This window comes from Periophthalmus magnuspinnatus, chromosome 6 (genome assembly GCF_009829125.3).
Source record: "Periophthalmus magnuspinnatus isolate fPerMag1 chromosome 6, fPerMag1.2.pri, whole genome shotgun sequence".
Classification (NCBI taxonomy): Eukaryota; Metazoa; Chordata; class Actinopteri; order Gobiiformes; family Gobiidae; genus Periophthalmus; species Periophthalmus magnuspinnatus.
Window position 1 is genome coordinate 25,418,768 of NC_047131.1, and position 27,252 is coordinate 25,446,019.

Consider the following 27,252-nt stretch of genomic DNA (forward strand, 5'->3'; position numbering starts at 1 on the left):
TTACTAAAAGTCTGGGTCTAAATACTTCATGAGCCAAAAATATGTTTCTACAGTATTTGGTTCCCTAGAGTAGATTCAATGCACTGACTTGTTTGAGTGTTTGATCATTTTCTCATTGTTTTTATCGTAATTATATACTTTAATTATAGTGTTTCAGGCATTTTGGAGGGCATAAATTTAACTATGCTTTTTACAACCCTGAGCGAAAAACTGATTTTGATTTTAGATTAAACATAAATAGTATGGGAACTGTACAGAGTAAATTAGGCCATTTGCATTGATTTATGTAACCCCACACTAGTCATACACTGAAAAACAAAATGATGTAGAAATGAAAATCAACAGGATGGATTTCTATAGACTAAATCTGTGCATAAAAGAGCTTCAACCTAGACATCCATCCGTCATGCTTCTAGATGAGGAATAAGATCCGTTTTACCCCAGACTCACAAACGCATCGCCTGTCTTTCTCTGTGTGCCTCTTTCACTACTTCTCACATAAGGATCCTATAAAGTTTCTGCGGTCTGGAAGGGGCGCATGCGCAATGAGTGCCCACGCGTGTGTGTGTAGTGCGTGTGTAATAGTATTATTATTGTGAATGGGGGCGACGGGGCTCATGGCCGAGAGAGGGGGTGGTATTTTGAGAGTACAGTCAGAAGTGCGACTCGACGGAGCCAGGAAGTAGACTGCTGCTGCCTTCAAGTGCGCACAGAACCTTCGTACTTTTGACTATGAACTTTTAGGATAATTATGTGTTCATCTAACCAGCCAAATATTTAGAGAATAAAACTGGTGGTACTGGTAGATAGTGGTAGATTACTAAATTAGACCTAATCCAATTTAGTAATCCACCACGAGAAGTCTAAGGTTCTCCAAAGGTTCTTTTCCTCATGGTATGTAAAGTTTAGGGCAAATAATATAGGGCAATCAGCTAATTAAGGGATTTGCTATGCGTAATTTATTGAGCGCAGTAAATTCACTTTTTATTGGACTTCTATAGCAACTTTTTTTCTTTTCTATGTCGATAGTTATAGTTGGTCTAAAACTCATCTTAAAGTCGATTTGCATTGAAAAAGAGCGCACTCACAAAAAGGTACTCACTAAATGCCTTTTGTTTATTGTTCAGAGATTATTACGCTCACCTTTACTCGATGGTAGGACAGCGACAGCTCTTGAAAGTTGCAGGTAAACGCGGGACGGAGTAGGTGGAGAAAACCTGTGGGCTGGTGCTGGTGCGTGTGCGAGTGAGGAGGGAGGAGGGAGGGGGTGTGCGCTACAGCCGGGGGGAGCCATATCTTCAGTGAGGATAGGGTCATTTAATAAAAGCCACTTGGAGCAGGAGGAGATCACACATACACGCACACATACACTACACACGCCGCGTACGACGAGTCAAAACACCGCCACACATAGCACCACACAAGGAAGAGGAGACAACACACACACGCGGAAGAAGAGAGCTCCTCTGAGTCACCGACAGTCACTCACTCAAAAGACCCAGCAACTTTTCACTGACTACTCCAGTCCACACTCGGAGATCCGGGGAAAAGGCCGTGAAGCGGGCGAAGATGCCGCGGGTTGTCCCGGACCAGAGGAGCAAGTTTGAGAACGAGGAGTTTTTCCGCAAGTTGAGCCGGGAGTGTGAGGTAAGTGAAGCGCTTCTCCTCATACACACACCGTGATAACACACCGTTCATTCTGAGAGGGCACGGCGGAAACAAGGCAGCCGCGCTATAGACACTACACTGCACGCGACTCACTGACGTACGGCACTTTATTTGATTTTACGCACGTCTTTTTAAAAAGAACAGAGAAGTCCTCGGAAGGGCCAAAGATTAGAACAAAGAGAGTGATGTAGCAGTTTCTCTGTAGTCTGCACTTGGTTTTGATTGAGTTGGTTTTGAATAAGTGAAAAGTCTTTAGAGCACGCTGTGGTTTAAGGGTGCTGTTGACCTACCGTTACAGTTACGCACAATATACATTCATCTGACTACGAAGAAAGTTGTGATTTGATTTAATGAATGCGTTACCAGGATGGAGCATCTCATGGTTCTTTTTGAGAGTTAGACACAGTTAGAAAAGGAATAGCAAATTTCTTCTACCTAAAAAAATAAATAAAAATAAATCTTTTTAGCATTTAAAATGCTAAAAAGACCTAGAAGGTACATAATGTGTATTACATTTTAGACATTTTTTCATATTGATAATGATTTAAATAGTCCTATTTTTCATGGCACATCTTTGTCAGTTGTTGATGGCCAAATTGCCTTTTTTTAATTAAAAAAAAACAACAACAAAAAACACTCCTGTGGATTAGTTACTTCTTCTCATCTGTTTATATAGATAAATCATTTTGTGCATTGATTTGAACACCATTACTTGAGCCATTATATGCTCCCTCAAAATGCTTATGCAGAAACATTTCAAATACACTTGGCCCATTGGTCAGGTTAAACTCACATAAAATAATCAGTTGGAAATGTTATTTTATATGTATTTTTATATCTTGTAATATGCATCTGGTTCTAACTTCCAATCTACTGCCACAACTTTAACTTAAATTATAAGTTAAAATTGAATAATAATACAAACGGATCTGATTGTGTTTAGATTAAATATACTGGCTTCAGAGACCGGCCACATGAGGAAAGACAAGCCCGCTTCCAGAACGCATGCAGAGACGGACGCTCAGAAGTTGTAAGTACCCACGATGCACTGCTCTTTACACTTACAATAACACAAATACACTATAGACATCAGCGTGGTTTCGTCTGTTGCCTTTCTAAGAAACTTTCATCAGTTAAACACATTGTGTTTGCCTGGTGCACATCCCATCAGGAAGCAGTGGTGTTATCAGACCTGCAGATCCTTCCTCCTCCTATATATTTTCTACTGTTGTCATCATTGTCTGAGAGCTTTGTTTGGCTGCTAGTATGAGCTCACACCTCACAAACACAGACAGGGTGGTAATTTATGACCTAAAATTGGTCACCTAAAATAAATATCACCTGTCATGTCTAATACTGGTGTGTACAATAACCTCACAGAGATATGGAGTGGCTAAATGTGAGTATACAATAGCATATAGTCATAGTTTTTGTTTGGTAGTTGTTGGCAGCTTACAGTTTGTTGTCTCAGTTAAAGATAGTCTGAGGTTTGACTTGACAATGAGAAGATTTATGTCATTTTCAAACCACACTGAAGCATCCAGAATGTCCCATTTCTTTCCCACATGGAAGAAAAGACCTCCTGTAGGTAAAGTTGTACAGCCAAGAGTAACATTCAGTTTGAGCCATGATACACAGATGTGTTCTTTTGATTGTCCTGAACTAAAGACATTTCATGGGATATACATTTCTGTCAACTGGTTTTGGGAAAGAGTGGACTCTTGTATAAGTGTAGGTTATTTTAAATCATGAAAATAAAGTAGCAAAGAAAAGAAAAACTGGAAGAAGAGACCTTTAAATACATTAGTTTGCCACAGTGTCATATTTGACGAGTCAAAGACATTGCATGAATGAATAAACTTATTAGAAGCAAACCAGTCCCTCAACAGCTCACAAGCCACATAAAAGAGATGGGATTTTGTGTATGTGATGTGGTTAGGGCAATGCACTTAATGATTTTAATAGAGATTTAGTCATTTATAATCATCAATGATCAGCTTGATCAAGATGTCTTGCATTGAACTGTTTTCATTTCTTTACAAGGTCCTCTTGCTAAAATAGGGTTAATATGGCCTTGTAAACTCTCTGTGTTTGTGATTGTCTACATTTAATGGTACACTATGTAACATTTCTGGTGGGCATACAGCCTGCTTGTCTCCATGGAGATGTTGTTGCTTTATCATGTGGCATTAAAGTCTCTGTGGAGTTATGGCCTGTTATGCTAACAGGCCAAGGTCAGATGTGTGGAGATGTCATCTCAGTCCCAGTATGAATGCATTTTTCAAGACATTTAAAACACCTGTAAATGTAAGATGGAATAATTCAATGCTATACTGTATCTGGCTGGAGACAAGCAGGCGGCACACCCTCTACGAGAAAAGTTACGTGCATCTTTAATGAAACTGCAGAGGTTTTGAATCTATCTGGCTTTGTTTTGTTATTGTCTACCTATTTTCTTTGTGCAAGTTAATAATAATTGAAGTAGTGGTGACGAAGTTGTAAATGCATGTAACACTTGTGTCACCTCTGCCTTTTTTAATTGAAACGAATGATAAAGTCAGAACAGGTCTGAACACATTCACCTTTTGCAATTACTGATTATGTAAAGTCAGCAGTGTGGATATAATATTCAAAATTACTTCTTTAACAAAAGGTGAAATGAGGCAAAACGCCTGGAGCATCTGGCACATAAACACACATGTACATGCGCGCACATGCACGCACGCGCGTGTGTGTGTGTGTGCACCCCCCCCCCCCCCCCCCCCCCCCCCCCTACACACACACACACACACACACACACACACTGAGCTGCATACAGTCATGTGTGAGGTATTTTTCACAACATCATTGCGGGACGGGGCAGGTGGACTTTTACCGTCTTGTGAGGGGACATGTTGCATCAGTGTGTCCATTGTTCTTGATAAGGGCTCATAGGACTGATGGTGAGGAGAGTGTTTGAAGCAGCTCATGTGGCTCATTTATCTGTCGACCAAACACCGCTTAACAACTCCTGCTATTTTAAATATAGGCCAAGCATATAAGAGGTACAAGCACTGGCATATGTGACACTATGGTGCACAGTAGTTGTATTTACAGTAAAAGGATTGATTACTTACAGTGGTGGATGAAATACTCAACTTTGTTACTTAAGTAAAACTACAGATAGAGAGGTAAAATGTTACTCAAGTAAAAGCAAAAGTATCACGTGAAAAATATACTTAAGTAAAAGTATTTATGTATTTGTTTAAAAATGTACTTTAAGAGTAAAAAGTAAAAGTATTTCACACAAGTGTTGTTAATTTGTGTTAAATGAATATATAAATAAATATATAAATAAATACTGATTAAAAAATGATACATATTTTAGTCAACAGTAGCAATATGGATTTTGTGTATTTATTTTGTATGCTCAGACCCGAAGCTTGAATTCAAAACAAACATGGTAAAAATAACCCCTCAGATCATATGAAAAGTACTTTTCAGTCCAGGTCAAATGTAGTGGAGTAGAAAGTACAGATACTTCCTCTCAAATGCAGTAAAAGTAAAAGTATCCAATCTTTGTAATTATCCAATCTTTGTAATTTCTAAACACGCAAAGTAAACATGCAAGTATGAATTATTATTATTTAGCTCAATAGTTCTCATAGGGTGAGGTACCATTCAATTTGTTTCAGTTTTAATACGCAAACAAAACCTGATTTTCATGTGCACATAACTATTTCAGTTTATAGTAGAAGTTATTTATTCAACCCTCTACAGCTCAAATCTTATATAGTACAGAAAAATAACCAAATATACCCACTGGTACAAAGAAAAAGTCCCGACGATAAATATTGACCTCCAAAAATGATTGTTCCATCTAGCATGCATTGAACAATAAGTCAATATAGTAATTATGGTGACAGGCCTATTCATAACTATAATTTCCTCATACCACATTTAATAGAATAACTGCGTTTCCCAGAATTCCTCCACACACACACACACGCACACACTTAAGTTTATGTGCGCCAAGTGTTTTGTCTCACAGGGCGACCCCAAATGTCCAGGATTGATTTGATAAATGGGACAATAATTCAAAGTAGATTATCTCCAGCTCAGCTCATTAGAGATGAGTCGCTGCTAAACTACTATTGATTTTTATACTGCGCTGCTTTCTCTCATCTCTCCAATGTTGTATTTGATTTCCTCTCCTCTTTGTTCTTCTTCTATCTCTCTGTGACGCTCTACTGTTTCTACGCTTCCCATCTCCATTCTCCTCCTCAGCACTAGTAGGCAGTAAATGAGTATCAGATGCTTGTAATGCAATACTTCAAATCCAGCAGAAATGGTCCTTTAACTTCTCTTTCTTTTCATTTTTTCTCTTATTTCCAGCGTCTGTCCAGGTTTGCCTCTGATAAGGGCCACATTTGACAGGGCGCATAAGTCATATCCTGCCCCCCCTAATGCCTTTAGTATTGATCAAGCTCAGCATAGACACTACAGGGACCCACCCCCGCCAACCAACACACAGTCAAAATAAGAAAACATTTAAAACACAACTTTACTAACCTGATTTTCTGTGGCAGCGTAATTCAATGTTTAATGGTGGCACTTCACTCAGAGCATTTGTACACTGTCATCTCCATTAGTGCTCAATGTCATTTTGTGCAAACAAGTATGATGTCATAATGTGGTAGTGTGAGCATTGCCCTAACATTAGCCAACCAAAACAAACAGCCCCACGACCTAATTTGTAGGTGCACTGTACTATTGTCATTATACATTTTGGTTGCTTTCATTGTGTACTGGATCGTCGCAGTCATCTGAGTCCGTCATATCTTGCACTTTCTGTCTTAAAAGTGTATTTTCTTATTCTTAGACCTGTAATGATAACACATTTGGCGCACGATATATTGCTACAGAGAAATATTGCGATAAACAATAAATTAATCTACTTTGCGCCTCTGACATAAAGCAAGACAAATCCACTGAACCTATTTTTAAATATACTGTATCATTAAAAGTCCTGAGCTGCAGCAAATACATAGCAGAATTAAATAATAATAAGCCATAGAGGTTTGTTATTCAGCTCTCCACAGCGCAAATCTGATCATAGCACATAAAAACTGCAAAAATCTCCCAATTATTGCAAAGAAATTTTACACATGATAAATATTGATCCTCAAAATATATTGTTCCAACATTCGTATATTGAATGATCAGTCTCATTATTCAATTTTATGTTGTGTTATTCGTGTATATTTGTGTATTCTTGCATCTTTGGACCATCTCCCTTTTCAGCTCTTAAAATGCCCAGTTTCACCTTTTTCATGATGTCAATGGGTGTTAAAGGAACTGTATGTAATATTTAGATTGACCTACCTGTGTTCAAAGATATGACATAAATGTGTTCAAAACATATATAACTTTTACTGATAACAATTCTAATGCTGATTTATTCTTAATTAGAAACCAACAAAAGTTATCATTTGTTGTTTTGGTTCAATGTTTACATCCAGTTGGTTTAAATGTAAAAAGACTCTCTCAGATCTGAATTGTCATTACCTAAACACCAACACCTGCAGTCAATTTATACCTGCAGCTCAGTAAGTGAATTCTGGAGGTTCTGAGTTTTCACATGAGATTTACTGGGAAAAAAAAATAAAAATGTGTATGTGTCCTTTATCTGCAGGTTTAGGCACTGCACCTCAGGCTCAGCTGTGATTGCAGTACCTTTTTGTTAAAATAGCAAGAGCACAGGCTGTATATATTTTTAAATTCAAGACATGCTCCACTATATTTTTAAAATCCAAACTCACCAGACTAGTTCTAAAAATTTCAGTGGCACACAAATAAGCACACGTTACTGCTCAACAAGGATTGTCTTAATCGATGGAGCTGTAAACCATAAGGTCCTGGCTCTGAAATGGCTTTCCGCATTGAGATATATAACTAATGTCTTTGTGAAAGCTTTCAGTTATGGTTTAGCTTCTCGGAACATTGTCTGGTTTTCATATCTCGTAAATGGTCAGACAGATGCTTGATACCTGCAATTTTGGATTGAATCAGCATAACAAAAATGTGATTCTCAAAGCTATTGTAGCATAGGTAAGAAGATCCATCCAAAATAACCCTTTTTCTTTTGAACTGACTCCTTGTGGTTGGCTTTGTAATTTATCCATACTTGCAATAACACATTATGTGCAAACTCCATTTAATCTGTACAATTATGGTCATCAATACGCATTCTTAATTTTGTCCTTGGCTATTTTTTGTATAGTAAAAATATATTTCATTTTTGAATAAATGAACAGATTTATTTCCATGTTGGGTTACTCCAGTTGTTTAAGTTTGATATGAAAAGAATCATTAACCTCCTAAATTCTCTGTTCACAGGCCTTTGTAGCAACTGGTACCAACCTTTCCCTGCAGTTTTTCCCAGCCAACCTCCTTGGAGATCAGAGGCAGGTCCCTACCAGGGACTACGTCGACTTTGAGCGGGAAACGGGGAAGGTATGACAACCTCATGACACCCACTCACACCCCATACATCTGCAAAATACTCTTAGCTTATGTCTGTGTCGTAAGTGTGTTCACTATTTTTCTTTCTGTTCCGCTTTCATTTCTCTAAGGTCTAGGTCTAGCCACTCACTCCATGACAAATTTTATTGCCTGCTTCGACCAAATTGTGGAGGGCTCTTACAGGACCAGGTAGATTGATTCAGCGTAAATATTGACAGCGTTTACAAGAAGCATTGATCAGGTTGTAGTCAAGTCAGAGCTAAACTAGACCCTTCAATTTGAATATTGAACACACTATTTCATAGACACTGCATATAAATAGTTTTTTTTTTTAATATGTCCGTAAATAAATATATATATAGATTACATAGAGAATCTCCACAATATACTTAGGGCTAGGAGATAGTCCACAAAATGAATCAAATGTTTTCCCTCATATTGGTCAATCATGATTTTCAATTTGATTTTATTATGTCTTTTATACACCTATACAGATGGCTTTCATCATTGTTCCCTGGACATAAACAAGACAGACATTCAGTGATTGCCATTTAAAATAAAAGGAAGAAAACAAGTCTGATTTCTTCCTCCAAAATCTGAACTCCATTCCAATCATATGCTTTTACTGATTGCAGGAGGCCGCTTGATTAAAAACATCCAAGCTGGTCATTGATGATTATAAATGACTGAATCGTTATTAAAATTATTAACTGCACAGCCCAAACCACATCAAATACACAAAATCACAAGCATATCTTTTGTGTGGCTGTTGAGGGACTGGTTTGCTAGATTATTCATGTCTGCATTTCTTTATTTATAGAGTGAGAGCACTCAAACTTTCCTTTTCATGGGTGCCCTATTCAAATACAGAAAAATACAAATAAAACAAATAAGTACATAAGTCCAATAAAAACTGGCGGAGGTGTGAGTACAAATGTTTATCGCCAGATTATTAAAGTGCATTTGTGGCACATTTGTGTATCCAGTTTTTAGACTTAGACAATCATGAGATCTTGTATTAAAAGTTCCCGTACCAAACTTCAACAAGCAAGTGAGATATTCAGACTGTCAAGTAGTTCTTTATAAATACATTTCATACAGTCTTGTTCTCTTCTAACAGATAGCGATGGCCAACCTACTTTTTCATAGAGCAGGCAGCTTTGAAATTAAGGCAGGTCTGAAGTTGTTGTAATATGCACCAGCTATAGTCTTCTAAAAGGCTTCCAATGCAAATAAGCAAAGTAGAACTGCACCTGTACTGCCAACGCTGCATGTGTGGATAAGGAAATGAGAAAACAAAATAATGTTTTGTTTTGATGTGGGGTTTACGGAGTCCAGAGGTGTTTGTGCATGGTAATTGTCTCCCCTGGCGCTAAACTTTGGCCCGAGTGTGTGTCATCCACGGGCACTGGTCAGCTGAAATGAATGCCTGCTGACGGCTCATTAAAAATGCATTCTGGGAAATCGATGGACCTTTATGGCCTGGGGCTGACGGCCTAATCTCACACTCTTAATTATTTAACACAAGTGGCCCGATAGTTTCAGCCAGGGACTACTGTGTGTGTTGATAGGCATTTTGTGAACGCTTGTGATGTCTCGCACAAAGAGACAGCATTAGTGTGTGTGGCAGAGCTCAAGCCTAGACATTGTGTATGGATGTAAGATGATACCAGTTCTTTGTCACCTCCGCGCTGCTCTCACATCTATGAAGTTTTAATGAGGCCAGGAGCCGTCAATGTAAAGCCTCCCACACACACATGCGGGCGTTTCGGCGCTCTTCTGAAGAGTCTGATAACTGCTGACAGGAGCCTATTTCATTGTCTCTGTCTTTTGATCCCAATAACTGAAATCATTCTATAGAGGTGGCAGGGTTACCTCAGATCACGCACATACTTTTAAAGTGCCGCTCCAACAAAAGACACAAGTGTAGGGTTTCAGTCCTCACTTTTATGCAATATTCATTTCCATTCCTGGTACAGATTGTGGTTTACTGTTAGGAGCCGGCGCGGATGCAGTTTTAAAGAAATCTGACAACTTCAATTCTGTTTAATCTGGTTGAGAGAAGATTTTGTGCATAATGTTCACTTTTAGCTCTTATGCTGTCAGATTTAGTCCAAATGACACGAAAGCTGGAATAAATATTGATGTATTTATGTAGGCTGTATATATTCTGTTTTTTAGACCCTGTATTTTTTTCCTTCTTTTGTTCTGACACCTAACCAAATCCAATCATAAAAGACAGGATTTTAAGTAATTTATTGCAGATGGGGGTATTTATAATGTGTATTATTACTACATCCACTAAAGAAAAAAAATACAAATATATACTTCAATGGTTACAATTTCTACTACACTGTCCCCAATGTAGTAGTAATTTACTTAAGAACATATTGACAACTTTAACTTGAGCACTACTCTGTGGAGAGTTGAATGTGGTATAAATCCGACTAAGCTGCTTTTACGTTTCATATTTTCTTTCTTTCAGCTCTCCTGCGCTTCCTGTGTTTATTATTTTTGTGGGATATTTTATGACCGTTCACGGTACATGTCTTCTCCTCATTGGCTCTCGCGCTCTTCTTTCCATCCTCTGTATTTTGCCTACTCCGTACCCCCCCACCACACCCCCGCCCTTCCCTTGTTAAGTTCTAGTGCTTTTCCCGCCTGTCGTCTCCAAATTCGGGTGGTGCCAAACCCAGAGGGCAGCGTGGCCAGGTTAAACATGGCGTCTCTGTGTGTGTGCAGAGACAGAGGAGACCCACAGACTCTCAGTGTTGATACAGCCTAATGGGAGCCAGCTGTGGAGGTTAATTTTAGTCTTAGCAAGTAGCTAGTAGTGGCCATGCCCTTTCACTGACCAGCTCATTTATCAAAACTAAGGTGCAGAGATAGATAGCCAAAAGTCAGAGCATGTGGCTTTTTGGGGTGACAAATGTCTTTAATACTTTCAAGCTCACCTCATTATGTTTGTTACAAATATGTTTTGTGTTAAGCAATGCACATGAAAAATAACTTACAGTAATGCTTAGACAAAATAGAAAAACTTACTATAGTTTTTTTTTTTTTTTGTACAATGTTCTTTGTTTGTCTGTCAGTGGGGGCATTTATACATGTAATCATAGTGTTATTAGATCACTTGCAAACAAATGCATAACTTTGTGCTCCAGAAAATCCTTCCACAAAGGATACTGTTGTTGTTGTTGTAACATAAAGATGTGTTCCTTTGCCTATCACCATCATGGCACAGCAGCTGAGGAAGTAACACTTTCGCCTCACTACAAGAAGGTCCTGGGATCAACTCTCGGGTAGCGTGTAGCCTTTTCATTGGGTGCTCCAGCTTTGTCTATCAATCTAAAATACACTAACATACAACTGGCTAAAACATTCAGCTAGGAATAGTTCTGACCAAGCCTAGCTCATAGTCTGGAGATGGGTCCTACTTTGGCAAATATATACTGAATGAAGTCTCATCTGTGGATTATACAAGTACAAATTATGAGAAAATGTTGGTTTGATATTGGACAGGCTAGTTGTTTTTTTCTTATTGAACTGTAGGCCTTAACACTCATGGAGCTGGATTATTACAGTATGAATTGTGTGACTATTGCAGTATATGGCTGTCATGACTATAGCCTAATCAGCACTATTAATATGCATGACTATAATTACCCCGATGTATGGGTGGGAACCCCCTCTGCCTCAGATGCTTCGTTGATTTTAATCAGCAGCTCCATGATCAATGTTCACTCTCATTATATTACAATTATACATTAGTATAAGTGTCAGGGTGGATTTTTCAGACCTGGAAGCACTTGGAAGCAAAAGATTTAGTTTGGAAAGCGAAAGCAGGCTCCGTTTCCCGCTGCTTCCTGATGGAAAAGCTGTATATGAGGATGTGTCTGAAAACCACAGGAATTACTCTGCAGAATCCAGTGGCAGCCGCCCACTGCTGCTGCTGCATGTTGATGAGAGGATGGCGCCAGGCTCATTTAAACGTCTTACATAGACTACATACAGAACACACATGCACAGAATACCTAAGTGATTTACACAAATAATTACGAGGATTGCTGGCTCTTTCAGATTGATTTCTTGGAAGGACCCCCAAATAAGATTATATAAACATGTATTTTAATTTAATTCAATAGTTATATGATTGATTTGAATGAATGCGAACCAAGCAGCTCGCATGTGAGGTCATGTCATGTGACAAAATGAATTGTTCAGAAAGAGCATGAGTATTATCTGATATTAAGTAAACAAAATGAATAAATTGAACTTGAGGTTTACCAAAAATATGTTTTTACTACTGCACATACAATTGCTTGCATCAAAGTAAAAATACAAATTGCTCAAAATGTTCTCAGTCAAATGAATGGGTGTCCTTCTTGTAACTATCACATTGTCGTCATATTTTTCCAGAAGTATTCATCCTGCCACTTCTTGACGTGATGTCCACATTAACCTCATGTCCTCAGTGCCCTTGGTACAGAAACACCCTTAAACTCCTCAAAGTCATTTCTCATGCGACACTTGTGCAGTCTTTAATTTAGTCATCAGCCGCCGCCACAAAGGATCCCCTCTGTCACGTGCACATCAGGCAGGCTCAGCAGATGTGTGTGTGGGATTGAGTTTCCCAGAGAACGGAAGCTGTGCCATCAGTGCGTGACTTGTCAGTGACATCATCAAAGCGAGACCACTAATTGTTTCCCTCTGCTACTGCCGCTCTACACCAGCACGCCCACTTGTGTGTGGATTTATTCAGAGATTCAGATCTGTTAAAAACAGAAAAGGCATTCATTTAGAGTGTGTTCAAAGTGGACAGAGCATCATAGAAAGAAGGACCACATAGATCTCAGCACACACACAGTGCATCAGCGCCTCTTCCCACGGGGTTTCAGATTTCTGCTCTGGGCTGAAGAGCAGTGACCACACCCACTCCCATAATGCACCTCTCCAAGCCCTAGGGTTATATGCTTTTGTGCCACCAGATTTATTTTGCTCCCCATTGTGATTATTCACTTCAATCATTTCAATCATTGTCAAATGTCTATCCCCACAATGTATTCACCACACGCACCATTCACTAAAAATTCTGCTTTATGAAGACTGTATTTGTAACCATGATGTTCACTTTAATTTACAAACATGCTCTGCAGTTAAGTTGTAGTTAAAATGATTTCCTGTGTCATAACTGTGTTTATGTTGAGCGGACATTTTATTATCTTGCTTTTTAGTTAGTCATCCGCTCTTGATTTATCATAGGTTTCCAGGCAGTCATTTTTATGTGGATGTTAAATATGAAATCTGTTTGAATAATGTTGTAACGCTCACTTGGTTGAGGTGTACACTTATTAATCCTATGTCTTGGTGTAGTGCTCTATTCATTTGGTTTTGGTTTGCAGAGTTATAATGTTCACTCTACAAAATTGAAGGCTGATGAAATGAACCAACAAAATAAGAATTTGTGTTGAGAGAATGGTCACTAAAGTGTGAAACCTAACGTGAATGTGTTAGCCATATTTGTCTATTCTTAGCTGTTTTTCCTGTAAGCATTTGCTCAACTGGACAGGCTTTCACCAAGCTTGATCAGAGCAGCTGTATAATAACAGCTTGTTTTGAGTTTTGAGGGGAGGTCTTAAATTATCACGTTTTAGGAACAAGAGCAGTTGATATCTAAGTTAATTTGATAATTGTACTTATTTGTCTTTTTGAATGGAATGGAAATAAAAATTTGGCTTCTGAACATAAATGTAGCGTACCTGTATCTTGGTCCTGATATTTTAAAACGTATTCTTAAATTCAAATATCTAATTCGAGTCACTTTCAGCCCCTGTCCCCTTGCTTTGTCTACCACATCGTCTCCTTGTGTAACTTTATCTGCTTCTCTTGTATTCAGTGTATTGATTTGCATTATATTTCCATGCTCATGCTGGCCATAGGAAGGAACAGTGGTTTTTGGCCCTTCGGTGCACACAGGGAGGGCTTTGCATATAATGATCCCCATTATGTTAGTGTACAGGCAGTTAGAGGCTCTAAAAGGAGCACACCCGGTGCACTCAGCACACAATGGAAACACAAACGGGCCGTGAATCAGGGAACAATTATGGCCTAATAGAAAACATATGAACTGACAAAGGTTTTCAGTAATCTAATCCGGAACATAAAACAACACGTTTAAGTGAAAAATGAGCCGGGAGTGAACAGGGAGGCTTAGATGGAGATTGTTCAGGGAGGAATGACATCAATGCTGAATGATAATTGGTTAGAATTTATGAGTAGTTAGGCCTCAGGTTACCAGATTGGTGAGATTATTTGACGTAAGAGCGAGAATAACGTTTTTTAATATTTGTGAGATAGCATTTGCATTGAATCACTTGTATTATTATTATTATTGTTATTGTTATTATTTATTATTATCGCTTTTATTAGCGCATTAAAAAGAGCTACCTATGACATGAAACTCTCACTACATTAAATACAAAATTAACTAAACCAATTTTAATTATAAAAATACAAATATGTATTTTTTTATGTATGTATTTTTTTATATATCTTTTTTAAATCTAAACAACAAATCTAAACAAGCCAAAAAATTGTGATAAAAATATTTCTTTTAAATATACAAAAAAAAAAAAAAAACTCATGGTGATATATTGATAATATAAATACATTTTGTATCACATTATATTGACATTTTGATATTTTAGCACACCCCTTTATACACACTTATAGGTGGATAGGTACCTGGACGTTTACGAGACGTTCCCAGTCTACTCCCAGATGATGCCCACCTCTTTGACCCGGCGGGTGCTGTTGTCCTGGGACACGTGTGCAGTGTTGTTGTGCAGCTCATAATGACACAGTGGTCAGACAGGAGGGGAGAAAGTGACCAAACCCTGTTATTACACTTGTGTTGCTTTAGCAGGTGCTGTGTCCCACAATGAGCCCTGGGACGCTTGGCTCTGTGGAGTGTGCTATTAGAAACAGAAGGCCATAACGTGCTTTATCTCCACCTGCCACTGAACACACACCGCCAGTGCACACACGCATACTTCGCTTGGTATTCAGCTTTAGTTTCTGTAAAGTTAGAGTTGTCCCTTTGGCATGTTTGGGTCTGTTTTTATCCATTTAAATTTTCACCTGCTTCCCTCAAAAGCTGTTTATCTAATTTCAGATGATTTATTAAAAGATTGATTCTCCACCACAACACATAGAGTAGGAACATTATACAATACACATATCCAAGTTAAATATTAGGAGTAGGATGAGATACTGTTTCCCCAAGACGAGAGATGAGATTTCACATCATTTACACAAAATAAGTATGGTTCATTTCAAAGTTTTTGGTATTATTTTGATTTTATATTTTTTCTGTTATTGTAGCACTGTTTGGCTTCTTACAGCAATGATATTAAGCATTGCTAGAAATTCAATAATAGGTTCAACAGTTGGTACATTTACTGCACCCCACCCTTGATGAGTTAATAAAGATGACACAATAACATCTTACTACTTCAGATAATGCTTAAAAAAAATATATTTAAGCCTAATTTGTGATGTTCCTTCTGTGTGATCATGTGATGAAATGTGCTCAAATACACAAAACCTCATTGTGTTTCCAAACTTTGCTCAAATGAAGGAAAGAAAAGACGTTTGTTCTACATGATAAAAGTTCTCCTCCACGTTGAACTGTTTGTGTGGTGACTGTGATGTGACTCAGACAGACTCTGGTGTGAATAATACACAAGTGCTGTATCCCAGACAGTCCCCACAGCTCATCTTTAATCTAAATCACACACTCTCCCAATACAACACACACACACACACACACACACACATTCATTCTACATTCTTCTGCTTAATCACATAATTATACCCTAAATCAGTCACTGCCTAGAGCTTAAAGAACCAGACACACTTTTAGACCAGATTTTCAAAGACAAGCGTGAAGCAATCCTGAAAACATTGATATACAAATATGATTAGCTTACCTTTCTGTGTGTGTGTGTGTGTGTGTGTGTGTGCGCATGTCGGGGTGTGTGTGTGTGGGGGGGGGGGGGTGCTTGCGTGTGTGACATAAAATACGCAACTGAAATACTGATGACGTCATAGAGGCAGTATTGTAGTATTGTAGGGCTCGTGGGCAATTGGCAGTGTGGTGAATGGGAGGCAGAGGGCCAGCACATCCCTCTATATCTGTGTCACACTTTGGGGTGGGTGTTCCAGTTCAAAGAGGAGGATTGATTTGGTAGTTACATGCTTGGATGGGTAAACGTATTGTGAGCCTGACCTTTAAATGGTGTTGAATTGAGAAAAGGATTAACGGTGTATAAGATAGGGCTATAAAAACATTATATCCAGATACTAATTGATACCAAAGAATTTGCAGTATGGCAAACTACTGGCTTTCAATAGTGATTTCATAAACATAAGACAGACCAGTGCTATTTAACACAAAACTTGCCAAAATGGTCATCCAAAGCTTCAACTCTGCTCCAAACCACATGCTTCAATGACAGAGGATCTACCCATTAAAAATGCATATCATTGTCAGTTGTGTCTTGTTGTTAAAATGAAGACTGAAATCCACTTTGGCATTAAACAGAAAAAGCTAATTGGCAATCATAATGCATTTATTTTCTAGCCCTGTCTTTTGTCTGTGTCAAATGGCGTTGAGCACAAGGAGACGCATCACCAGACACATAGTTATTAAGGTTACGATCAAATGTTTCAGCATACCCACCCAGGTTTAAATGCACGCTTTACTTTGAAGTGATATTGATAGAGTCATCTAAAAACACTAAACGGTTTGGAGACAGTAACTGCTGCTTGAATGGGATGAGTGACAGCTTGAAGAGCCCCCATGTGCCGCTCATAGACTAAACATCAACAAATGCTCCACCCTTAGAAGTAGTGAAGCTCTGAGGCTCAAGGAAGCAGAAAAAAATTACATACTTAAAAACAAGAGCTGCGTAATTTATCAGTCATAGCTAAATGTCAGTGATTTGCTTGAGTTTTTCTAATCGAGATCCACAACTAATTCTCTGCCAGTAAAATGTGGTTTTGAGAATAGCTCTTTGGAGGGACAGTTTGGAGGACATCCAGCTCTATAGGATACAGAATAATCACGGAAAGTATATACCTCACTGTTTGACAAGCAATAACAACATGGCTTTTCTTACACTTTGAAATTGTAAAGAATAAGAAATATCTGTCTCCATTAGTAATTGTAAGTTTCGTAAGCCATTAATGAAGACCATACTATTATGTGAGCTTTGCACATAGTTTGAAATGGGGATTTTGACACACGCTGTATGTTAATGTTGTTATAAATCACCTATTCATATTGGTTAAATTGCTCAAATCTTGCAGGCAAAATCCATTATAACAGAATCAAATTGATTTGGACATTTTCTGCAGCTTTTGTGAAAGAAACTGATCACTTTACACACGTGTTTGTTCTTCCACAAAGCTTGGATGTCATGTAAAGCAAAGGCAGACAAATGCAAATACGGCAACAGCAGAGAGCCACACTCAATTTGAAATCTTCAGTGCGTTTAACCCAGTTTCCTCTTCTTATTTGAGTACTGGTGCGTATGTGAATGGATGTGGGGGTTGACGTGCTGCGCTCTCAAAGGAAGTCTGTGGTCGGGCCGTTTCTACATATTTTCCTCCAGCTCACACAGACACACACAGGGCCCTGCTCAGCTCCCCATACAGGCCTGCAGATGTGGAAGCCATCTTTATTTCTCCCTCACTCACACACACACTCAGAGGCATATATAGTGAGTGGAATAAACAGTGAAAGCCACAGTCTCTTGGGGTGCGGTCTCCCCTGAAACCCCGTTGCATTGTGGGTAGCTGTGGTAAAAGACGTCCCTGTGAGAGGCTTGCCCAAAAATAGCCCGAGTAAAAATGCAGGAACATGGAGTGCGCCTAGTATCCTTTCGTTCTAAGATATGTTTGTTAATTTATTCACAAATACTTTTTTACTGGGATATAAATATAATTTGAAACTCTGCCCTGGCAAAACATGTCTACATCTCACTGCTTGAATGTATAAAGTCTCTATCCTCTGTCCTAAAAGAAAAAAGATGCTAGTAAAATGAGAAAGGCCTGTACATTTGAAAGGCCTGGTTTGGAAATTAGAACACATTTGGTAAAAAAAAAAAAATATTGCTTGATTTGGGAGTAGAAAGAAACTGAACAAGATATTTGAATGCTGTGACTTACAGGATCTACAGGTTTGTTATTTATACTGTCCTAATGTAGGTTTCCAGGTAAATGTCATATAAAGCAGCATTTTTAAAAAGAAATTCTCAGTTCTGTTACTTTTTCTTCTGCATGGTAACTCTGTGTTCAACAACCTGTACTTAAAAATACACTTTGTCACTTGTGGTTAAAGCCTCACATTCATTCCTGCTTAGCTCAATGACTGAAGTATACAAATACTGACAGATAAATAATGGTATGTGTCTGCTTTTGAACAGATAGCTTTTGGCTTTTCAGTATGGTTTATTTCCACATGTTTACTTTTATTTGTTATAGTCATTACCAATCCCTCAACATTATCTCCTGTTTAAACACATTGAAATACATGCATCCTCTGCTGGGTACCACGATAGTTTCATAACATCATCGTATGAGTCACTGAGTCATTTGGTTTTATTTCTGTTTTCATTTGTTTAAATGTTTACAACACTCGCCCCTTTTTTACATCAAGCACAAAAGCAGCAGTTGTTTTCTATGTCTACATCGTTAACATAACTTTTTTCTATTATGTTTCTGCTGTTCTGCAAGTGAAAAAGAAGCCTCCTCTAGAGTGTTATTCTTGTTATTTAGAGCTACTGACATTTCTCTGCTCTCTTTTTTCTTTCATCAAATAAATAAGTAAACAGCAGCTGCGAGCACCAAGTGTAACCCTAAAAATACAAAACCACAAAGTTGTATTTTAGCTGCTCTCATCTGAATGGGGCCATTGAGTGCACAGACTTTAGGCTATGGACATTAAATTATCTTTGATGCTAACATGAAATCAGGAAGAGAAGAAGAGTTGCACTTCCTCTTCTGCAATTTACACCCATACAGAGAGCTGGCGCTGCTTTTGACGTAGTTCGTGGTTTATACTTGTTTGCAGTTACCGTGCGGAAAAGAAGTCACACAGAAGTCCTTTCTTTATCTCAAACAGCTGATATCAAAATTATAATTTTATTACAAACTCCAGGTCATGAGAGATATTCTGTCCCAAGGCTAAACTTTGCAATATCACAAGAATAAAGGGATCTTCTGTCATAAAAGTGTTATGAAATACTGATAAAAATGAATGGGTGAGGATCGAGTTGGTTGTTGTGTAATTTTAAATATCAATTTTGCAGTTTTATATTTGTTAAATGTTTTATTGTGTTGCGCATAAAATAAGTATAATTTCATATATTAGAGATATTAACAAAAAAAGCTATTAAAAAGCCTAAATGTCTTGTTGTTTTGTCTTGCTTGGTTGCTGTTTCATATGCCTGAACTTGCTGTTGGATCATTTTCACATTTTTAGGCTGTAGTTTTACCTTGTTTCGCAGTTTTGTTCTTTCATTCCTGTTGAAAATATATAGAGAAAGTAATAGGGTGGCTCTGATATTTTCCTTCTTGTCTGTCTCTATGTTCAGGTGCATTTAAAGGCTCCTATGATTTTGAATGGAGTGTGTGTAATCTGGAGAGGCTGGATAGACCTACAGCGGCTGGACGGTATGGGATACTTGGAGTACGATGACGAGAGGGCACAGGTAAAACTATGATCATTTGAATACAAAATAACCAAACCAAATGCACAGTTGATCATAGCTGTGTGTTTGTGTGTAGCATGAAGACGCTTTAGCCCAGGCAGCATTTGAGGAGGCCCGACGTAGAACCAGAGACTTCGAAGACAGAGATCGATCGCACAGGGAAGATCTGGAGGTGGGGACAATATTTGTATTATTTCATAAAAAATGGGTTGCACTTTCATGGCAAAAGCAGCCAAGTTGGTTAACTGTTTATGAATTCTGGACATATTTCTCAGGTCTTTTAACTGTTAAACTATTATAAACAAATAGAATGAACATACTATCTGTACAATTTGAATCTATTTCCTGTTTTTGGTGATGTATTTACTGATTTGCTCAAAATGACTTGTTTAATGCACATTTTAGATTTTATTTTAGATTTTTAGATTAAATATGGTCCAACTTCCGTCTTCTCTGCTTAGCGCTTACAGCAGCTAAACTTTTTGTGTGCATGCCTTTTCTCTTCACTAAGTTGTTCTATGTTTGATAAGTTTAGTGCATGATCAGTCAAATTAGAGTTTAATAAATAATATGAGTAGTTATATGAGTTATTATAGCATCAGGTGATCAATGTCAGATGTCCTGAAAGCCTTCGAGGGGAAAGGATTTCTACCATATACTGAAATTCTGTATATAGTATCCACACATTTAGTCATACATAACTTCAAATATTAATGGAAATAATGTACATTTCTCAAAACTAACTCTCTTCCCCATTGAAGCTCGAGGGAAAATCATGGCATTCTTCAAAGTTGATGCTCCACCAATAAAACCCAAATTGTTTATTTTTTAGGACCCTGTGGTTTCTAAAATCTGGGACTGATGACACACAGACAGATCCGGCAAATCAGAACAGGGTTAGTGTCCTTCACCACTCACACTCACTGACATGCACTAAACCACATGTGTGCCTTTACCTGTTTATGCTGGGTTTTTTATGCTGTTTATGACATTTTGCAGACTATTGTCATTATCCTCCACAATTCAGAAGGAATTATTACTTTTATTATAAGACAAAAAACACACTATATGGATGGATGACACACAACCTTCCAGCTTAGACGTGTTTGCCCTGTAGCATTCCAGATAAAGAAGAAAACACATCTGAGGAGGAAAAAGGGGACTTTCATTGAAGGTCGTCTTTCATCCACCCCATCTCAAGTTACTTCCCCCAGGGCTAAAGACAAAAAGGCATCCTTGTGTATCTTTTTGAATCAATAAAACTGCCACTGAAATGCTTTTAAATAGTATAGAAGAGATTTGAATGTTGTGCTTCAAATTTATGCTCGTAATAACCCACTGTTTTCTGTGAAGATAACTGGGTCGAGTCAGGGCATGATGTGTCTTCCGTTGCGAGATAGTGACAAGATGTTTTCATAGCAATTTTCCCAATAGTCTAAATTTGTCTTTAAAAATCATGAATTCCCTTTATGAACTTTGACAACTAGAATGTTTTGGGTTTTTTCAATCATTTTGAACCATCCTCCAAAAGCAAATTTTACCATGAAAAGTTTCAGACTTTGCTCATGTGTTTTCTGTGCTCTTTCATTCATTTGACAGTGCAGCTCAGAACTCTTAGTCCTGCCCTCAGAGACCACAGAGAACCACTGGTTTAGTGCAGTCTGACACTGGGGTTCACACTTTGCACATAGGCATTTGGGGCTGGATAATCAGTGCTTCTTTATTTAAAATCTGTAAAAAAAAAATATAATTTAGAAATAAATGTACACATTACAAATTGATAATTAGATTTTACAGTATGTGATCAAAGATAGGCTGTTTATGCTGAAGAAAACTGAAAGATGTAGGAATAGCAATGCTGCTGCTGCTTTTGCAATATGTCATGTGTTCTCACTGGATTTTTACAGAATACTGCATTTTAAGATGTCTCTATTTATACAGTCCATTTTAGGTGCTCACAATTGTTTTCACAATAGTTTTTTGCTGGTATGTTTTAATTTGTATATTTGGGCGAATTCACTGATCATGGATATATCTGAATGAAAGCGGTTCTGAGAAAGAGCCTGAGAACTGTGTGAACTGATTTTCCAAATGATTTGACCACCAGTGCTCTTGTTCAGATACATGTTTGAATCAAATGGTCAAATGAAACCAAGTTTAAAACTGTAATTCTATGATTGTTTTTTCAATAGACAAGGAACATACCAACATAATCGTCATGCTTTAAATTTTCCCTTTGGGCTTGCAGTGCTAATTAAATCTTCCATAATTTGATTGCATCAACATAAAGCAATGCTAAAGTGAGTTACAATGGCAGCAGTATGTTCACACTAAATTGCATGCAGTGATGGCTTCGGCTGCCTTGTGCAGAGTGTTTGGGTGTGACGGATGATTACTGAATAGCTGCACAGATTGTGTCTTTGCATTTTTTGTGGTTTTGCGCTCCTCCTTGACTTTAGCCTCGGTCTCTTATCTCTCGCTCACGTTGTATGCAGTTGGCAGACACTAGTTTACTAAATGACCCAAGCAATAAGATAATTGGGGAGATACACAAATTGCTTTGAGGCAGGTCATGGGAAACGGGGAGCACGTGTGTGATATCAGACATGCTCTTTTAACAGTAGTACTAAAAATGTTACTATAAATGGATGCAAAATGGACACTTTTTTGGGTATATATTTTGCTTGTAATAGGTTGTGCTTATTTTACAGGCTTGAATTTAAGGTATTTTATTTTTTGTCCTATAGACTAAATTGGTTATAACAAGTGGTTAATGATTTTAATTTGTGTGTGTGGCTCATTATGTCTTTTTGAACCATTCATTGCGACTCTTAGAAATAGTCTTTTAGAACATTTCCTTTTAAATCTAGTGGTCTCAGACATGTGTAATATATGTTGAATGGATTTGCTTTCATATGATTTTGTGAGCAAGCTGGACTGAGGGCCTCTGAGTCTATATGCAGATTTAAAGCTTTTTCTGCTCAACATTTTCTGTCCAAAAGGTCTGTTGTTCTAGTTGTCCAAGGTCAGAAGTGAGCTGTCAGTGTGATAGATGAAGAAGCAATACAGAAAGAGGAAATGTGCCTCCAAGAGCACACACACTGCAGCACTGAGGCAGATTTGGATGTGAATGATGACCTGGCACTGAAAGCATTAATATATCATTAGTATTGATTGCCATCAGACCCCCTGCTTTGGCTCACACAGACACATAAGGATAGGCACTTTTGAATACAGCACACTCGCGGATGCAGCAGATCTAGCCCAGGACTGTCACATGCACGCACACGCTTCTCCACTATTGAGTTGTGGTTAGGCAGCCTATAGTGGCCCAGCAGGCCTCCATCTTCAAGGATCAATACAGAAAGCTCTCCTGATTAGTAAGGACCACTCCCTTCCACAAAGACAAACACTACTGGGAAGAAACAACAACAGCCCAGTCATAGTTTGGATTTGTAGCTACAAATTTACCCCCTTACAAAAATAAATGTATGTGTGGCCGAGATTACTCAGAGCAGTTGGGGTACGAAATTTGAGTGCATTGTTTTGAGACATTTAATTTCAAACATCTTAAAAATGCTTGTAATTTGGGGTAAGAATATCATAAGGTATACAGATATTGTTTCACTTGTTTGCATTTAAAAGTTTTATTTCAAATGTTCTGGGATTAACATGGAGGAAATATGAAAGAAATAAAAATCCATATTTTGCATATTAAACTAAATTTCAATTTTAAAAGATGAAACACACATACTGTAATTAACTCCTTTTTTGCATTAAGATTACTAAACTCTGTCTCACAACTATAACAAAATAATGAATTGTAGGGACCCTTAATTAAATCCATTAACCAAAAGAAATGTGATTGGAAGACCAGATTGTTGTTATTACTGTGTTATTAAGTTGGCTAAATTAATTATGCCAATGATGAAAAAAAACTAAACAAACAAAAACACAAACACATACCTGTCGCCCATTAGCCTACTTAATTACTGGGTTTGCGTTGGGGTTAGGAACATCTGATCTAACCTAACTGCAATTATGACAAAGGCTTATAAGAGGTGCTATTAACTGGCACATTTGTAAGTCAACACTGATAATAAGGACAGCTTTGTACTATGAAAACGTTCATTATTTTATTAATGTTGGTTACATATGGTATGTCAAATATTAATGCAAAATGAAAAGTGAATGATTTAATAAACTGGGCTCAACATGGATAGAAAACTGTCTGACTTCACTAATATAAGCAGGACATGAATATTTGACATCAGCTGTTTTGGTACACTGACTGAGCACATGGGAGGCAGACAAGTGGAGTCAGGCTGGCTGAGTCAAAACAGTACTATGACATATTCTATGTGTGTGTGCATGTGACCCTGTGTGCATGTTACTATTACAGTGTTGTATGAGATGACACAAGCGACATACCAAATCTGCTCAGCAAAGTTTAGTTTTACTATCTACGTCTACCATGCGTCACCTCGCTGACCACTTTCTCACCTCCTCCCCTCTTTGCCCCCTGCACCTCTCAGCTATCATTTAAGTGTAAACATTTGGCCACAAGTATTTTTCACAGCTTCCTCTGCACCTCACATACTGCTCTTGGTCAGGGGATATACTTAAAAGTCTTGTCATGCTGTTGGCCTGCACCGATGACCTAATGAACCAGTCTATGTGAAAGTGTTTATCTGTGTTAGACACCCTTCAGTCTGCCACTTTATCTGTCTGTCTGCCTGAGTGCCAGCTACCTCGACCAAAATACCAACATCAGCATAGCAAGGGCATAAACACCAGGCCTTTATCACTGAAGCTTACTGCTCTCCTCTAGTGGCTTCTTTTGGTAGTGCAATATTGTCTCAAGCAACATAAAGTAAAGCAGCCACGAGTATTATTTTTTCGCTATTAGTAATTTACAGTAGTTAATTGTGACATTGATTATATAGAATTACACAATAAAACAACATGGAAAATAGCATAGTCTGATAAAAATAGACCTATGTATAATCTTTTCTTTTTATCAAGTGCTTGAGAGTTGAGTGTACCTTTCTGAAAGAGCCAAAGTTGGTTTATTCATTTGAAATGTTCAATAGAAATATTCAAAAATTTGTGGAAACTTCATTCTTAATTTGTGCATCTTTTCTCATCTTTCTCCTCCCTTCTCCTCATGTCTGTTCATGTGTGTCCCCAGTAAAGACGCCAGCAGGACCGCAGCCTTGGCTTAAACATGGCCAACACTGATGTGGAGCACAAGACATAAGGCAAGACACTGATGAAGGACGGACACTGGCTGCTCATTCATCCGAACATAACTGCAATTGTTGATGATCACATTATTGAACCTTATTTTTTGTAAAACACATTAGGTGTTTCATTATTTGAGATTGAAAGTGAGAGACTGTATGCTAAAAAAAACAAAAACTAAACAAATGAAAACTAAATAATAAACATTAAAATGAGCACAACATATCTGGGAAACTTGACACCATACAAAAGTAGTGCTATAGTAGTAGTAAGATCTAAAATATGGTACAAACTAAAGCCTAAAGTAAGAAGTATGAGAAAAATAATTGCAAACAGTTTGGATGGCTCAGGGTCATGTAAGGGTCACATAAGCCTTGCGCAACAAATTGCTTTTGTAAAACTGCTTGCATTCACATCCAAAAATCTGCTGTGTTCTTAGACTAAAGTTCACGTTTGCTGGATAAAGGGAGGGAGGGGGTGCGCAGGTGGGGTTTTCCAGGGGAAGTGGTTATTGACATTGCGAGGTCAACAAATGTTTGCTGTAAAATAACTGTAATTATTTCATACTGCATTGCTATGTTCAGGTCCTAAATTTAAAGAGGTATGTAGCAACCAAACCATCTCAAGAAAGGACATAAGGTCTTTTTCACTTCTGGAAGCAATCTGGAAAAATCTAAATGTCTTCCATAGGGTTTTGCACTATATGGTTCAAATATTTGTCCAACTGTATTTTTATGAGCAAAACAAAACAACAAAGAGCCCAGGTGTTTGCAGATGTTTGAGAAATAGATTATTGTTATAATATGATGTGGTATACATGGATACTTTTAAACTCATGCATTATTTCATATTTTTGCTTAACAGAAAGGTACACTGGGCAGTAAAACGTATTAAATTATTGTTTAACATTAATGGAATGTTTCAATGTAGGTTTGTCACGATAACAAATTTGGAAATGCGATGTATTGATGATACATGATAAACGATAACATAGAAACCAAACCATAAAGTAGAATTATGCCCAAAAAAGTATTTTAAATGTACAATATTGTTAAAAATATGAGCTGCGATATATACATAACAGAATGCAACACTTAAGTAGTTAGTCTATAATGAGTCGAAGTTATTTATTCAAGACTCTATGATCAAATCTTATTGTACTACAGAAAAATAACCAAAATTTTCCCACTAATAAAAAGGAAAATTACCATGATAAATACTGACCCCCAAAAAGGATTATTTGATTTGTCATATATAGTAATTATGGTGACAGGACTATTTCAATGTTCAAAATGTGGCTTTGAATGAAAATTCTCAAGGTTGTTTTTATAATACAGATGTTTTATCCTATTTTCCAGTCTGCTTCAATTCCGCTTTTGGTGATAATGCATTTTATTTCAAACTACCCATTACTTAAAGAAGGAGTACTACAAGACCATAGTGGTCTATTCTCTTGTTACAGCACTAGTGTGATAAAACGTTACATTTTGTTATCTTATTATTTTGTCTGTGTGAAAGTCATGATGTTTACTTTTTTTATATATATTTTCTGTATTCATTTTTCTTTCAGCTTCATTACAACATATAGCAATGGTGTTGTATGTATAGATGAGTTGCAATGTTTGGATAACATGGGAATGTGTGCTTTTGTTTTCATGTGTCTTTTATTTCTATTATTAATGATGTTAATAATATGTTTGTTTGTATGCCCTAGCCTTTTGATTTACAGCTTGAAGCTCATTTCATTTCCAGTGTGTATTATACATGTGTGCACTCAACATTTCTATTTGAATTTTCCTATGAATATGGAGCCCCCTTCTTCCTCAAACAGCTTTACATTTTGTGTTTCTATCCATAAAACCCCGTTGGTAACATTTTATAAGAGTAAACATTTTAAAGGAAAAAAATAAATAAATTAAAAAGTGTAAAACCAAAAGGGTGTGTGTGTGTTTTAAATACACTGTTATGTTAAGTCTGTTAAATCAAAAGCAGGTGTTAAGGGTGATGTGGAATATGTTTTCCCCTTGATTTTGCTACAAAATGAATTTGAATATTTAGT

General features: G+C 37.5%; 1 protein-coding gene across 2 annotated transcripts; it reads left to right on the forward strand.

Annotated features, from left to right (window-relative positions):
• The first annotated feature begins 1,261 nt into the window (after nt 1-1,261).
• On the forward strand, nt 1,262-27,094 carry cbfb (core-binding factor subunit beta). 2 transcript variants are annotated; one of them, XM_033968586.2, is made up of 7 exons: nt 1,278-1,647; nt 2,612-2,698; nt 8,047-8,163; nt 19,833-19,949; nt 20,026-20,121; nt 20,782-20,845; nt 25,141-25,422. In XM_033968586.2, the coding sequence occupies exons 1-6, from the start codon at nt 1,570-1,572 to the stop codon at nt 20,809-20,811; spliced, it is 525 nt and encodes a 174-aa protein (XP_033824477.1). In that variant the 5' UTR covers nt 1,278-1,569; the 3' UTR covers nt 20,812-20,845; nt 25,141-25,422. The 2 variants fall into 2 exon arrangements, with proteins under 2 accessions (XP_033824478.1, XP_033824477.1); XM_033968587.2 differs by lacking the exon at nt 20,782-20,845 and having other exon boundaries at nt 1,262-1,647; nt 25,141-27,094.
• Nucleotides 27,095-27,252: the final 158 nt, after the last annotated feature.